At 41.9% G+C, this 14,632-nt stretch overlaps 5 protein-coding genes across 7 annotated transcripts; 2 read left to right on the plus strand and 3 right to left on the minus strand.

The window, feature by feature from the left end:
- Positions 1–108: 108 nt before the first annotated feature.
- LOC114359839 (Cytochrome c oxidase subunit 6B) lies at positions 109–4,143 on the plus strand. The gene is made up of 4 exons (XM_028314356.1): positions 109–216; positions 2,699–2,782; positions 3,370–3,462; positions 3,970–4,143. Exons 2-4 carry the CDS (start codon positions 2,703–2,705, stop codon positions 4,043–4,045), a joined length of 249 nt encoding a protein of 82 aa, XP_028170157.1. The 5' UTR covers positions 109–216; positions 2,699–2,702; the 3' UTR covers positions 4,046–4,143.
- On the plus strand, positions 225–2,692 carry LOC114359831 (serine/arginine repetitive matrix protein 2). The gene has a single exon (XM_028314344.1). The coding sequence runs from the start codon at positions 504–506 to the stop codon at positions 2,487–2,489; it is 1,986 nt and encodes a 661-aa protein (XP_028170145.1). The 5' UTR covers positions 225–503; the 3' UTR covers positions 2,490–2,692.
- LOC114359840 (cytochrome c oxidase subunit 6b-2-like) lies at positions 4,134–5,336 on the minus strand. The gene is made up of 2 exons (XM_028314357.1): positions 5,081–5,336; positions 4,134–4,694 (listed from the first exon to the last, which is right to left on the minus strand). Exons 1-2 carry the CDS (start codon positions 5,143–5,145, stop codon positions 4,529–4,531), a joined length of 231 nt encoding a protein of 76 aa, XP_028170158.1. The 5' UTR covers positions 5,146–5,336; the 3' UTR covers positions 4,134–4,528.
- Positions 5,337–5,848: 512 nt separating this feature from the next.
- Positions 5,849–14,457, minus strand: LOC114359837 (oxysterol-binding protein-related protein 11). Of its 2 annotated transcripts, none has more exons than XM_028314354.1 (6): positions 14,418–14,457; positions 7,987–8,225; positions 7,740–7,901; positions 7,124–7,221; positions 6,641–6,719; positions 5,849–6,443 (listed from the first exon to the last, which is right to left on the minus strand). In XM_028314354.1, the coding sequence occupies exons 2-6, from the start codon at positions 8,170–8,172 to the stop codon at positions 6,336–6,338; spliced, it is 633 nt and encodes a 210-aa protein (XP_028170155.1). In that variant the 5' UTR covers positions 8,173–8,225; positions 14,418–14,457; the 3' UTR covers positions 5,849–6,335. The 2 variants fall into 2 exon arrangements, with proteins under 2 accessions (XP_028170155.1, XP_028170154.1); XM_028314353.1 differs by having other exon boundaries at positions 7,987–8,236; positions 14,429–14,455.
- On the minus strand, positions 10,818–13,747 carry LOC114359832 (uncharacterized). 2 transcript variants are annotated; one of them, XM_028314346.1, is made up of 2 exons: positions 13,694–13,747; positions 10,818–13,631 (listed from the first exon to the last, which is right to left on the minus strand). In XM_028314346.1, the coding sequence occupies exon 2, from the start codon at positions 13,531–13,533 to the stop codon at positions 12,115–12,117; it is 1,419 nt and encodes a 472-aa protein (XP_028170147.1). In that variant the 5' UTR covers positions 13,534–13,631; positions 13,694–13,747; the 3' UTR covers positions 10,818–12,114. The 2 variants fall into 2 exon arrangements, with proteins under 2 accessions (XP_028170147.1, XP_028170146.1); XM_028314345.1 differs by having other exon boundaries at positions 10,818–13,616; positions 13,679–13,736.
- Positions 14,458–14,632: the final 175 nt, after the last annotated feature.

Below are 14,632 nucleotides of genomic sequence, written 5' to 3' on the forward strand. Positions count from 1 at the left end.
TAAGTCCCGCTAAAAATTTTGAGCTCATCCTTGAGCTCTACAATCAATCCAAAGCCAATTGAGTTTATGGAACATACATAGACAAGAAAAAAAATCTGAATCGGCCATGTTATTTTTTAGTCTGGATTGTCTATGCATTTTGTGAAAGAAGCGAATGTGTTCGCTGCCATTTTCTATTGAAATAATTTGTTTGAGAAAAAAGTAATTTGAAAAAAGGTGAGCATGAGTAGAAAGGTATTATCTAGAAATGTTGATCACTGTCCAATGCTTTATTCGTTACGCATGCTCTATAATCGTATTTTTCGCGATTAGGCTACGGATTACGTAATTTGTTGTTCCTCGTCATACAATTATTTACAACGAAACATGAAAAAAATATATATCAGAGTACGTTTCACGAGCTCGGAGCGTAGAGTTGCTGTCTACACCGAAAAGTTGTTCTGTTCGTAGGTGTGTGCGTACCTACATACTGCCGCAGGTTATGCGAGGAGGCTGATTTAAGTATGTCCTCGTATCGCGGCGCGGGTGGCGCATGGGACGGCGGCCCGCCGGGCGCCGAGGCGGAGTACGCGCCGCCGCCGCCGTACGCGGCGCCGCCCGCGCAGCCGCTGCCCAGCACCGACCCCTGGACCGGCGTCAGCTACAGTCACTACGCCGCGCCCTCCGCCTACGACTACCAAGCGTACGGTGCGAACTATGGTTACGGTTACGACTCTAACTACTACCAGAGGCCAGACGGAAGCTACTACGGAAAGTATCCGGAGGCCCAGCCTCCCTATCCCCCCGCGCCGCAAGCCAGCTATGACTATCCGCCGCGGCCGCGCGAAAGAACCCGGTCTCCCGTGGATGCGCGCAGCTATAACCGCAGTCGATCGTATCGATCCAACTCGAGGAGTGCATCACCTTATGAGAAGAGAGAACGAGCTTATTCCAGAAAGAGAGACAGCAGCTACGAAGAGGAAAAGAGACGTCCGAGATCCAGAAGCAGATCTGTACGATCCAAAAGGAAATACAGTTCTAGTGATCGATCAAGTTCTCGGTCACACTCATACAGTCGATCGGCTGCTCGTAAAGATAAGAAGAAAAGATCTGTATCATCGGATTCATCTGGATCTGACATATCTTATAAGAAAAAGGATCGTGGACGGAAGAGGTCTGTGACACCTAAGTTGAAAAGTAAGAGCCGGTCTCGTTCCAGAAAAGTTTCCAGAACACCAAGCCCTAAGAGATCTAGTAGCAAATCACCAAGGCTTAGAGTGGATAAGGAACAGAGTAAATCAAAAAGTGGTTCCAGTAAAGAGCCAAAGGATAAAGCAGAAAAAACGAAAAAGAGGGATTCTAACACACCACCTAGAAAGCGTAATGATGGAACTCCTCCACCTAAAGAGCAGAGCAAATATGATAGATCTTCCCTTACTCCTCCCAAAACCTACAAGAGATCCAATAGATCGGTCACTCCACCCAAAAAATACAAAAATAAAGATCGCAAGGCAGATACACCACCTCGTAAAGGGCGAGATAGTTCTCTGACTCCACCGAAGAGTTACGCTCGCAGCCGATCTTCATCGAGCTCGAAGTCTCGTTCGAGGTCATTGACTCCGAGACATGACAAACGCAAACGATCGCGAACGCCCAAATCGCGGCACTCCTCGCGATCACGTTCGTCCTCGTCATCGAGCGGATCATCGATCTCGTCGGGACGCTCGGGGAAGAAATCCAAGCGTCGAACCAAACGGGGTTCAGTGTCAAAACATAAATCGCGATCACGGTCCAAGAGTAGATCGAAACGTCGGTCTGTGAGCAAGTCTAAATCGCGAAAACGCTCCAAATCTCGAGGAAATCGTACTCCCAGTCTGAGCAAATCTAAATCTCGGTCGCGGTCTAGAGGATCGCACTCGCCCAGCAGAAGCCAGACGCGAACGCCCAGCGATGACGAACAGCGACGCGGGCAGTTCACAGTGGCTGACAGAAAGCGCTTCTGGAAGCTGCATAAAAGTAGGCAGGAGAGAGATAAAGACAGGAGCCCTCCCAAAGAGGTGAAGCCGCCCCCGGGCGCCGTGGAAGCCGCCCACGTGGACGACATCGAGTACGGAGACCCGCCTGAAGTCGAAGGCCCGAACTTCGCCGAACTGCTGACCCCGACGGACCAAGTGATCGCCGGCGCATCATCGTCCAAATCTAAAAGCATTCCAATACCGATTATTAGAAATGATGGTAGCTTTTTAGAAATGTTCAAAAAGATGCAAGAAGCCACTAAAAAAGAGGAGGAAAAGAAGCCAGAGATCAAAAAGCCGACACTGCCATTTATTGGTAAAAGACGTGGAGGTCGCGTGTTGAAGACCGGTTTGGTTAAGAAAGCCAAGGCCATTGACGAACAGACCATCGACAACGCTCCCAAAGACGCGTGGTCCCTGTACATGCAAGAAGTCAAGAAATACCGCGAGACCTCTTGTGAGGAAGAGCGCAAAACTAGACCTCTTGTGAAATGATACATAATAGTATTTAGTTTTCATTGTCTTATTGTAAGATTTTTATTATGACCTCTAAAATGTATAATTACGAGTTATTATTAACAACTTTTATTTTCTATTGTAAACTGTGTTTATTGTAATCAGCACCTAGGCTCTCCCTTTGTTTACTTGTTAACACTTCCAAATAAAGGAATTCGAGAATGAGTATCATTTTGTGTTGTTTGCAGTAAAATGCCTGAGATGATCAAAACTGCCGCTGACATCAAAACTGCACCTTTCGACCCGCGGTTCCCTAATCAGAACCAGACCAGGTAACACTTCGGAGTTATTTCTAGTCGCCGCAAGTGAAGACACTGGCAGCTTATGGAGTCACCTCATGCAACATGGGCCGATCATGAAGATGATTTCTTTTTCATTTCATTCATAACGTCGTTCAACCTTGTGTATGTGTAACGCGGTCATGAATTAGATAGATATTTATGCCGTGGGTGTTGGGATTGTTTGGCGTAATTGATGAAAAAATATTTGCCTGTCGTATAATTTCAAGCACATGCGCACGGTAGATCACGTCATTTGACGCTTAAAACATACATTTTAAGCTTGTGTAGTCATCAAGGCCCGGTTTCCACCAAGACGGAGCAGAGCGGAGCTGAAAAGTGTTTTGAATCTAATCAGATTTTATTATTTCCTCATGTCTTCTGCCTTGGTGGACTGGGCCTTACGTTGCGTTAGCGTAAATCAAGTATTGGGAGATGTCTGCTTTGTTACTCTGTAAATATTGAGAACTTACTACTTAATATTACTCACATAACACACTGGACTAGATGTTATTTTTATTTTGTGACTTAGTTTAAAATCCTCAGCACAATTCTAACATGTTTCTCCCTGGCACTTACAGGCACTGCTACCAGAGCTACCTGGACTTCCACCGGTGCCAGAAGGTCCGCGGCGAGAAGTACGAGCCATGCAACTACTTCAAGAGGGTGTACAGGTGAGCACACTACTCTTATTTTGTCTAGATATATTTTTAAAGTTTCAGCACTAAAGGCTGTATCGACTATCGACATAGCGAGGCTGCATATTTATCGCGGTGCGTCAAACGAGCACTTGAGAGGAAGGGAAGGAATAGGATAAAATTGTTTCTTCTATTCTTACGACATGGCCGTTTTAGAACGTCACCCAATAAATCGATTGATTGAAGGTGTTACTGGTGTTACTTTGACCTAGATATGGCACTCAAGTTGAAGGACTTTCTACTTGAAGATGTAACGTTTGGTTGGATGCATTCGTTTTTGCGAAAGTTACGAAGTAGCTTCAAGTCTTGCTAAATATTTGGGTCAATGGATTGACCGACTTGATTAGTTTTGAGTCGCCTTCAAAGTAAAGTTTTTATTTTGTATTAAAAGTAGCTTCAAAGGTCCCTCGCCGAACATTTGGGTCGGTCGGTAATTAGTTTTGAGTCGCCATTTTGTTTCAAACAGTTTTTGTATTGTTTCAGGTCCCTGTGCCCCAATGAATGGGTAGACAAGTGGGACACCCAGCGCTCCGAAGGCACCTTCCCCGGCAGGATCTAAGCGACCCACCGCTAGCTGTGAATTGTTAATTTAATGCGATTTAAGTTTACCTAGGTAAAGCACCGATTAGTCAAATAAATGCGAATGAGTTGATTCCATACACTGTTTTTATTCCAAGTCCCTTTAAATTAGCGGCGTGAGGAAGTGCATCAGCAGCACTGCCCCATTTTGATCCTGTGCCTACATTTATTATTTCTTAAATTAATTCCCGTGTGTGGTGTGCTGTGTCCCTCAGTCCTTGCACACGTTCACAATTTCCTTTATCTATTTCGTATGCCCTAAAAAATCTAATTCCGTTTCCTCACTAACCGATTGGGTTGATGACCTGTGTCAGCCCTAGAAGAACTTACTGATCAGTGTGGTGTAGTTTATTGATCGTTTGTACGAAATAAGCTTTTACAGTGAGTGTGCTCAGTGTGAGGGGCAGGGTAAACTCGTAAATGAAAGCCAAAATATCAAACGATCAGTATATTGCCATCGCCGCTATATCGGGCCGGGGAAGGCGCCCTTTTCGCGCAACTCGTCCCAATGCGAGATCCAGGCATTGGGGCAGATGGTCTCGAAGTACCGCTTGAACAGCTTGCAGTCGTCCACCTCGCCTAGCAGCCGCGTGCACTTGTAGTAGTCGCAGTAGTTGTCGTAGCACGCTCTGGATCAATAAATAAATTATTATGTGCAATTTAAAGGACAATAACTCGGCTCCATTTGGCCCCGTAGAACACCGTCGGGTTTTAGTGGGTGGGTAGGCCCCGCCCTTCTAGCGGGGGGAGACCCAAAAAAAACCTACATATGCGCAAAGCATTTCCCGATGAAAAATATCACAAAAACGATGACTTGGTGACAAATAGGACCATTGGGACATCAGAACAGAAGTGTACCCTATCGAACAAAAATCAAATGATGTAAAACTCAATTGGGACATGATGAGGAGAGTACAGTAAAGTCGCAAGTCCTGCTAGTCTGCAGGGGAGTTATTAGTTATTACTAAGTTTGCAATAAATACAATAGGTTAAAATAACTTCATGGGTTACTTACTTTGTTTTGTTTTGAAAAGGGTATCGAGGATCGACGCGGAGCGTTCTGAACTCTTGGTCGCACATTTTGAATCAGTTTTAAAATTTCAGGTTGGTTGAATTGTCAGAAAATAAGCCACGTTTTAAAATAAATTCTATAAAAATCGCACGCCAATCGCGAGCATGGTTGTCAATTTGACTGACGGTTAATAAAACAAAACACATTATTTTCTTTAAAAATCTATTATCATCAATAGACAAACTTTTTAAGATAATTGATTTGATATTTTTATGCACAAACATTAAAATAATTTTATAGTTTTTTAATAAACATAACGTAGGTAAACCCTATCAGCTTATTTTCAAACTAAATAACTTCAACATTTACCGGCAGTAAATTACAATAATGATAAAATATTAAATAAAGAAGTACTTATTTTGTCTTTTAAAATGTAGAAACATTTACAAATGCACAAAAAAATAGCTTTAGAGTAGGCGCACACCGTTGATTTTTCGTCGGCCGATTGTTTAGTCGGGCAGTTGATCAGTATGGGAGTGCGCACACTACGCCGATTCGATTTGGCCGATTCTTCATACAAATTAAAATCGGGCACAACTATCGGCCAACTAAATATCAACGGTGTGCGCCTACTCTTACTATAATGATGGTAAGGACCCCTATCACGGATTGTATTCTAGTCTTGAATCTCTATAATTTATATTTATCACATACATGATTCTAAAACATAAGATAGTAAATATAACTAAAATAATAAATTCATAGATCGCATAGGTCTTTTTAAGCTGCCAGTTGGAAGACTGCTGATGACCATAACACAAAACCAACATAGCATATTACTTAATTTTAGGAAAATATAAAATTTTACAGGAATGCCGCACCTTCATAAAATGTAGCACGAGGTCAAGCCAGTTGATTCCAAAAGGTTGTCAGCATCTAATCAATATGGTAATAAGCGCGGATTTCTTTAACCCCTAATAAAGTAAAGTGGTTGTTGGTCAGAAAAAGCTTTTAAAAACAATGATAAAGAAAACTTACTGATTACAAGCTAAATCATATCGAGATTTTCACGTTTTAACAGCAAGTAAAAATTTTCCACTCCATAAGATAGGGACAATGACTAGACTATACTATGACGTATCACGGTACGTCCGTAAATCCTACATATCGTCCTAATATTGTATAGTCCTTAAATTGTGACGTAACTGCCACATCACAGTTCGTGCCAAAGAGTTTTAACCAGTTCCGTGCTGGTCGGCTAGTGGTCGTCGGAACTTTTGGAGAGGCTGACGGTGGCGTACTGCTGTTGACGGTGCAGGATGCCGAGGCATTGCAGCAGGCACTGCATACTCGCTGCGGACGTCGCCTGCAAGTGCAGTTTAATGGTTAACAAAATTCGACATATAAATGTGGCAGCTCAGGTTGATGACCTTTTATAGAGAAGCTTTTTATTAGGCTAGATCAAGGTTTGTTTTAATTCCACTGCAGCGCACTGTTAAAAATTTGTTGTTTTCAAAAAATGGTTGAAATAGACAAAGTTTTAAATTTTGTGATTTTGATTACCTTGAGTAATAGCAAGTCTGGGTCTGTATGCGGGAATGGAGAGTCTGAAGATTCTATACACCTTGCTAGGGCAGCATCACTGGAAACAGTAAAATAATTATTATGTTAGGAGGTATCTTTACTAGTTTTATAGAAACTTAGAAATTGAAAAGACCATTTTTTTATTATAAAAAAATTGTTATAGCTTTACAATCCACAATTAAACAGTTTTATTTAATTAATTTGTAAGTATTTCCCTTGATTGTGGCCCCACTTGGGTAAAAGCCTCCTCCATCATTTTCCATCTTTCCCTGTCGCTGGCTACGTGCATCCAATTTTTCCTTGCCTTGTTTGTTAAGTCATCTAGTTTAAGTAGTAGAATTTAAGCTAGTTTAAGTAGTAGAAGCTTTTGGAAGAAGATCACAGTTTTTTTTAGATATAATACAAAAATTGTCTGCATCTCATTCAATGGGATAATGATTAAGTTAATCATGTTAATATCACCTGAGCTCAGTTGACTGCAACTGTTGGCGGGCTGACGCCATAGCATCATGTACGGCTAGTTGCTCTCGCGGTTGAAGAGGAGGATTTGCCCCCATTGCCTGAAAAAAAACATGATTAGGTATTATTAACAATGTGAACATCGACTTCATTCAAGAACTTAAAATTTTCACAGTGATTGGTTTAAGCTATATCATCCAGGAAATGTACCTTGGATCCTGTGTAATGACATCCAATTTAAAATCCATCACAGGGACAAGAATCCAACCACATCTCATACCTGCCTTGCCTTTTTCTTTTGTTTAGGGCCAGGTCTGGGGTATTCTTGTTCACAGACATAGTAACCTTCCCACTGCCTGGCAGTAAATAAAAAAAATCCCAACTAATATTATAAATGCGAAAGTAACTCTGTCTGTCTGTTACGCTTTCCCGCTTAAACCTCGCAACCGATTTTGATGAAATTTGGCATAGAGATAGTTTGAGTCCCGGGAAAGAACATAGGATAGTTTTTATCCCAGTTTTTGAAACAGGGACGCGCGCGATAAAGTTTTTCTGTGACAGACAAAATTCCACGCGGGCGAAGCCGCGGGCGGAAAGCTAGTATAAAATAAAATCTTACTTTGGTGTGTATCTCAGCTATGGCCCTTAGCCCGTTGACCCATTCTTGACGCGCGCGGGCGTCGGTAGCGCGCAGTTTGAGCATGTCCCCGGACGCGCAGTTGATCGTGAATGTTCGCGAGTCCTCATCGCTCGGACAGATCACAGCTGCTGCTAAGTGCGCCTGTTAACATCAACAGAGGCGAATCTTACTATTCATCATAGATATGACCCTTCACAACAAATACATGAGTTACTGCATAAGGTACCTCGCCTCGCGCTGGCTGGCCAGGCTGTATAGTGTCTCCAGGTCCATCAAACAAGTAATAGGACAACACTCCGGTCTCAGGGTCGACGGCGAACCACCGCTGCTGCCAGCCCTTCACCACGTTCGTGTATTTGTACAACTGTCCCGAGAGAGGCCTGTGGGATCCTAAACCGGTGGCTTTCATCATTATATGCAAATTAATTCAAGCAAAATTGAAAATTTGGAGGAAATCAATCGGAAAATCACGAAAACTTCTTCTTCTTCTTCTTCTTTTATTGATGGCGATGAACTTGTGCTTTTTCGCCACTGTTCCGCCAATGTCACGTGCGCAGCTTTTACACAGTGATAGAATCAAATAAAATAAAATAAAAAAAAAAGATTTTTTTCTACAAGACTAAGCGAACTTATCGACCTAAAACAAAAAAGACATCACAAATCACAATCACGAATAAGACAACACAAAAAAGACAAAACACACAAAAATTTTGTACAGCAGGGGTTGGGGAAAGGGTTGGGGGTGGTTTTATGTAACAGAGAATAAAAAAGAAAAATAAAAAAAATGACGCGGGGGTTGTTATAATAAATTTCGCAAGGCCAATTTTTTCCTTACCTACAAATTAATTTTGTTAATTTTAATGAATTTTGCAAGTGAATTTAAAATAGGACAGCTAATGGTGTTAAGTACACATTTAATATTAGAGGGACGGGGGAAAGTTTTAGGGAGAAAATCGTACAAAGAGGATCCAATTTTAGGACAATTAAAAAAGATATGGTTGGTTGTTCCTTCATCCAGGCCGCACTCGCAAATGGAGCTATCTCTAATGTGTATTTTCGCGAGGTGGACAGGGGTGCACGCATGACCAAGGCGCAGGCGACAGATGATGGAGACCGTTCTTTTTGGTAAGTTCTTATGTCTAAAAAACCAAGGTTTTGAAGGGATATCCTTTTGTATATCAGCGTAATATTTACCAACCATTCTTTTGGAATTTTCCCAATGAGTATTCCACGATGAGTATAAGTGATTTCGAGGGAGAGCGGAGGCATCATGGGCAAATAGCCTATAGTGATCCAGCGAGCCAGAAGATGTAGCAAGTTTAGCGCATGAATCAACTGTTTCGTTGCCTGGGATACCTCGATGGCTTGGGATCCAAGTCAAGACGATATTTAATCCCTCTAGTTTGCATTTAAAGAGAGCTTCTCTGATTTTAAAGATAATGGGAAATTTGGTTTTTGATTTAAAGGGGTTAGCTAAAATGGCTTGAAGACAGCTTAGAGAATCGGTGAAAATCAAAGAGTTGTTAAGACGATGGGAGATAGAGTATCGGATAGCCTCTAATATTGCAACCGATTCTCCGGTGAAAACTGATGTTACTGGGGGACATTTAAAACTTAATGCTATTTTGTACGCAGGTATCCAGACAGCTGCGCCAGTGCAGCCACCTTCGTCCAGCTTGGAGGCATCAGTAAATATCTTGATCCAGCCTTGCCAGTGCTCGGAGACAATATTAATGATGCATGCTAATTAACTCTTTCAACGATTTTTGGTTTGATCAAAGTATCTCTTATAGTTTTTGAGATAGGTTGATTTAACTGTAATTTTGGTTAAGTTATTGTGCTTACACTGAAAACGATGGCTGAACCTTATAAGATAGATCAAAAAATATACTACAGTATTGTACACCTTTTAAAATCCGCGATGATATAAAATCTTTATAATGTAGGTACTTTTTACGAGAAATATTAGCTTATTCAAGCAATACGCCATTAATCCTTATCCAGTAATGTACCTTAAATACATTGTGCATTTGATAAAGTTTAATATTACAAATGTGATTGTTGAGTAATAATAGGTTAAACATATCCATCGAACCAATATTTTTAAAACGCGTTAATCCTATAGATTACACTGCACAACAGCATTTCTGATGATTGGGTTAGGTTACATGATATTAGTCCAATGTTTAATGACGATTTCAAATCTGTGATTGAAATATCTGTATCAGCTCTGGTTAAAAAAATATGACACTTGGGTCTTTTTGTAAAAAAACACTCTTTTTTTAGAGATGATCCTATTTTATGAAGTTGTTAAGTTGAAAAAACTTTCTTTTATTTGACTTTCTTGCTGATGCTGAAGGCAGACAGCTCTTCTGAATGATTCAACAGCAGTCAGCCATCATGTGTGCATTCCAGTGGCCCTGATAGCNCAATGTCGTCCGCGTACTGCAGAATGCTGCAAAAAGAATCCACTGTCCTGTTGAGGTCATATGTATATATGTTATAAAGCAGGGGACTAAGCACAGAGCCTTGCGGGAGGCCTTTCCAGATTAAACGAGGAACAATGGAATCTTGGAATCTCACTGCAATTGACCTAGACATCAATGAATTACAGATGAGACGCACCAGTTTCTCCGGGATACTCAGATGAAGCAGTTTTTGCCTGAGTAATGGGAGCAAAACATTGTCGTACGCAGAGGCAATGTCCAGAAAAACCCCAACGAGATATTCTTTATTTTTAAAGGCTACTCGGATATCTGTTGTCAATATACTTAAACTATCAAGAGTGCTTAAGCCTTTGCGAAAACCAAATTGGGATAAGGGAAGGATATGGTTGGATTCTAAATGCCATTCAAGACGATTTCTAATCATGTGTTCTACTATTTTAAGAAGGACGGAAGAAAGAGCTATAGGGCGGTAAGAATTGTGATCTGAAGGATCTTTTCCCGGTTTGGGAATTGGAATGACAATCTGTTGTTTCCAAGCTTCCGGAAGAGAACCTTGATCTAAAAACGAGTTAATAATTTTGAGGAAGTACGACTTAGCTCTTTCTGGGGATTTAATTATAAAGGAGTAAGGGACACCATCAATCCCTGGCGATGAATCCTTTAAACCGTCCAAGGCTGACAAAAGCTCTTCAAAGGAAAAGGGCCTATCTAAATAATTGACATGGGGAAGGAAATTACTGGGGGATGGGAAACTATCTATAAATGGGACAAAGGGAGGAGCCAATTTATCAGCGAAATCATTAAGCCAAGTAGAAGGATCGTTTGATGGAGAATTTAATGGGATTAAAGACGTACGGTAACGTTTAATTTGCTTCCATACTATAGAGGAAGGGGTCCTTGGGGACATGCTCTCACAGAACCCAATCCACCCTTTTCTCTTCTTTTTGGCTAAGAATTTCCTGGTTTGGGCAGCCGTTTTTTGATAACAAATGTAGTTCTCCATGGTCATTGACCGGTTGTACCTTTTTTCAGCTTCTTTTCGTTTTTTGACAATGGCAGTACACTCAGCGTCCCACCAAGGGGGTGATATCTTATAGGAAGGGTTTTTTAAAGGGATGTGTTCTTCTGCTGATGATTGTAGGATGTTAACAAAGTCAGGGTAGATAGAAAGGGCATTTTCATTAGAAACGTTGGGAAGATCTTTTAATTTTTCATTAACTGACCCATAAAAATTTAGCCAGTCAGCTTTATTTAATTTGAATTTTAGAAGAGGGGGGAGGCGGTTAGTTGGAGTATTATTATCAAGTAACGAAATTAAAATAGGATAGTGATCGCTCCCGAACGTGCTATTAAGGACGCTCCACGAGAGAAGCGAGGATAAATTTGGAGAGCAAAGAGAAACATCAACGGCAGAAGCAGGATTTTGAGTAGGAGCACACCTTCTGGTTGGACAGCCATTGTTCAAAATACATAGATCTAACTCATCCAAAAGGTCCAAGAGTAATGATCCAGAAGAGTCGGAGTGATAAGAGCCCCATGAGACATGGTGAGCATTAAGGTCGCCCATAATGAGGACTGGAGGAGGAAGGGATAAAATGGCAGAGCGTAATTCATTAATGGAGGAAGAGTTAGGACGGGGGATATAAACAGATAGGAAGGATATGTCAAAAACTCGCACGGCCACGACATTAATGTCCTGACTATGCGAGGGGAGGGGAAGTTGACTATAGCGGAGAAAGCGCCTTACAAGTAAGGCACTTCCCGCGTAACCATCACTTCTATCATCCCGGAGGCATGCGTAGCCAGACACACGGAAGTGTGATCCAGGTACGAGCCATGTCTCCGAGACGGCTAGAACAGATGGGGAGTATTTGTTTATTAAAAAGGTTAATTCATGCTTTTTGCGTCTAATGCTTTGGCAGTTCCATTGAACTACCTTTTTGTCCATTATTAATATCGGTTATTTGTGAGATTTGGGAAAGCATTTGTGCAACGTTGGACGGTAGGGCGATTTTACGACTGGAAATAATACTGATGATGAGGGAGAGGACCATCTCCAGGAGGCCCTCATCACCAGGGGAAGAGGAAGGGGAAGATCCACTATTCAGAGCGCAACCATTAGGAAGGGAAGAAGCACAATTGCCAATAATGGCTTGGTGTGCCTGCTTGTCATAACCCTTATCTAACGGCGCGTGAGAGCGGGGAGTGCGAGGGATGGACTTTCTGTAAGAGATGGTTTGGCTTGAGGATGGAGAGAGGGGCTGGGATAGTTGGAAAGTGGGGCTGATGCTTTGTGAGGACGGAGATTTAGTGGCATCTGCGTAGGACTTGCGGACTGGTTGGAATTGGGAGGAGGCCTCAGAGTAAGAGATATTGTCCTGAGACATAGTTATTTTAATTGCCTTTTGGCGGGAATGCTCTGGACAGGACTTGTTGACCGCAAAATGTGGGCCTAAGCAATTGACACAAGTTGCTTTACCTTCCGAGACGTCGCATTCTTCTGCTGGGTGGGGTTGGGTGCACCGATAGCATCTGGGTTTCGACCTACATTGTGCCTTAACATGGCCAAATCGGCAACAGTTGAGGCATTGAATTGTTGGAAGCTGGTACGTCTCAACTGGAATCGAATTGTGGCAACAGAAGATTCTTTGAGGAAGAACTTGACCCTTGAAAGTCACCACAACAGTTTGTGTGGGGACCCAGGATGACTGACCGTCTCTAACCTGCTTCCTGTTGAGGCGGCGGGCCTTCAAAAGAATGCCGCAACCGTCTGGTGTTGTCAAAGTTTCTGCGAGCTCCTCCATGGTCCAGTCAGTGGGGATGTTCCTGATGAGACCCATGCGGGTCACGTTATAAGTCGGTATCGAGGCAACGTATTTGTACAATGGAAGAATTTCGTTATTCAGGAAATTATTAGCTGCGCTGGGTGAAACAAATTCGACTGAAATTCTGTTTCTTCCGATTTTTTTAACTCCGTCCAAAACTATACCCTGGATTCTGTTGGTAACCAGAAACTTACCAAATCTCATTGGTTGGATGAATACGGGGGAAGAGGGATCAGTTTCCATATGAGACACGTGAACTAGGAACGGGCCTTTGTCTTGGTCACTATATGTTTTGGGGGCAATGACTAGCGAGGGGTGAGTGTACACCTGTTGATTGATTTGAGGTAAGGAACCATCGGTGTTGGTTCTTTTAGCTGGCTCGGAATCGCCTGTCGTGTCAAGACGGCGTTTGGTAGCCGATTGTGAAAATAATGGCTGGGATAATTCCATTGGGGCGGCCTGGTCTGGGGGATCAGGCGGGTCGGGAGGTATGACATCCATGTTAATTTACTTTACTTACCAAAAATACACGAAAGTTAATATACCACCACCTTAGTTTTATTAATAAATAAGCTTAGAATAAGATTCCTGTAGAAAACCACACTAAANCTGGTGGTATATTATTAATAAATAAGCTTAGAATAAGATTCCTGTAGAAAACCACACTAAAATTTTCAAAATAAACGAAAATATCCGACACACGTGTAGCCACTGACACTCGCGAGACGGAATCCCAACCAATTAAAATTTATAGTTTTATAGTTTACTTTTTTTTTGTTGTGACTTTACTTTTTTTTACTATAATTTTCGTACAGACTTGGACTAAACCTTTTTGGCCAGTTTTTTTTTATAGTTGTCACCGTTAGTCTAGTCAAAATGCCATCGCAAACCAATGTGAAGTTTTCACTAATGTCAGTCGCCGCGTCTCCAGTGATTCGATTCGATCGGAAAATGGCAGCCAAAATGCACATTGAACCACCAACGACGCGGCGATTCGCAATGAAAATGGCGGGTGTTGCGATTCGATTCGATTTTGATTGAGTCTTAAATGCATGTTGGCTAAGCCTTTGTATGGGAAATTTCAATCCAGTCTTTCGATTATCGATAGGTAGGGCTTTGCGATTCGATTTTTTGCCGTTTGACTAAGCCTTTTTTGTTATCGACCTCTTTTGCGATTTGTTTATTTGTTTGCGACTGGTTTGCGATGGGTTTGCGATTTTAAAGTGCGTTTTGACTAGACCCNGTTAATATACCACCACCTTAGTTTTATTAATAAATAAGCTTAGAATAAGATTCCTGTAGAAAACCACACTAAAATTTTCAAAATAAACGAAAATATCCGACACACGTGTAGCCACTGACACTCGCGAGACGGAACCTCAGGCAATCACGAAAACAAAAGTGACAACTGAAACTGACAGACTGACTGTCAATTTTTTTTTAAGAGGGGTTTTTTACGGCTATGGATTCACGACCATAACGCGTCATACAAGTAGAAATCCGCCTTAATATTTTTTGTTTTGACGTCCGTCTATGGATGGACCTGCGCAAGCAATGGCTGGTTGTTGTCAGTTTCATATGTATTACTTTTCTCTATGGT

Source organism: Ostrinia furnacalis, unplaced genomic scaffold (assembly GCF_004193835.3).
Source record: "Ostrinia furnacalis isolate ACB-3 unplaced genomic scaffold, ASM419383v2 OfSCF4670, whole genome shotgun sequence".
In the NCBI taxonomy this organism is placed as follows: domain Eukaryota; kingdom Metazoa; phylum Arthropoda; class Insecta; order Lepidoptera; family Crambidae; genus Ostrinia; species Ostrinia furnacalis.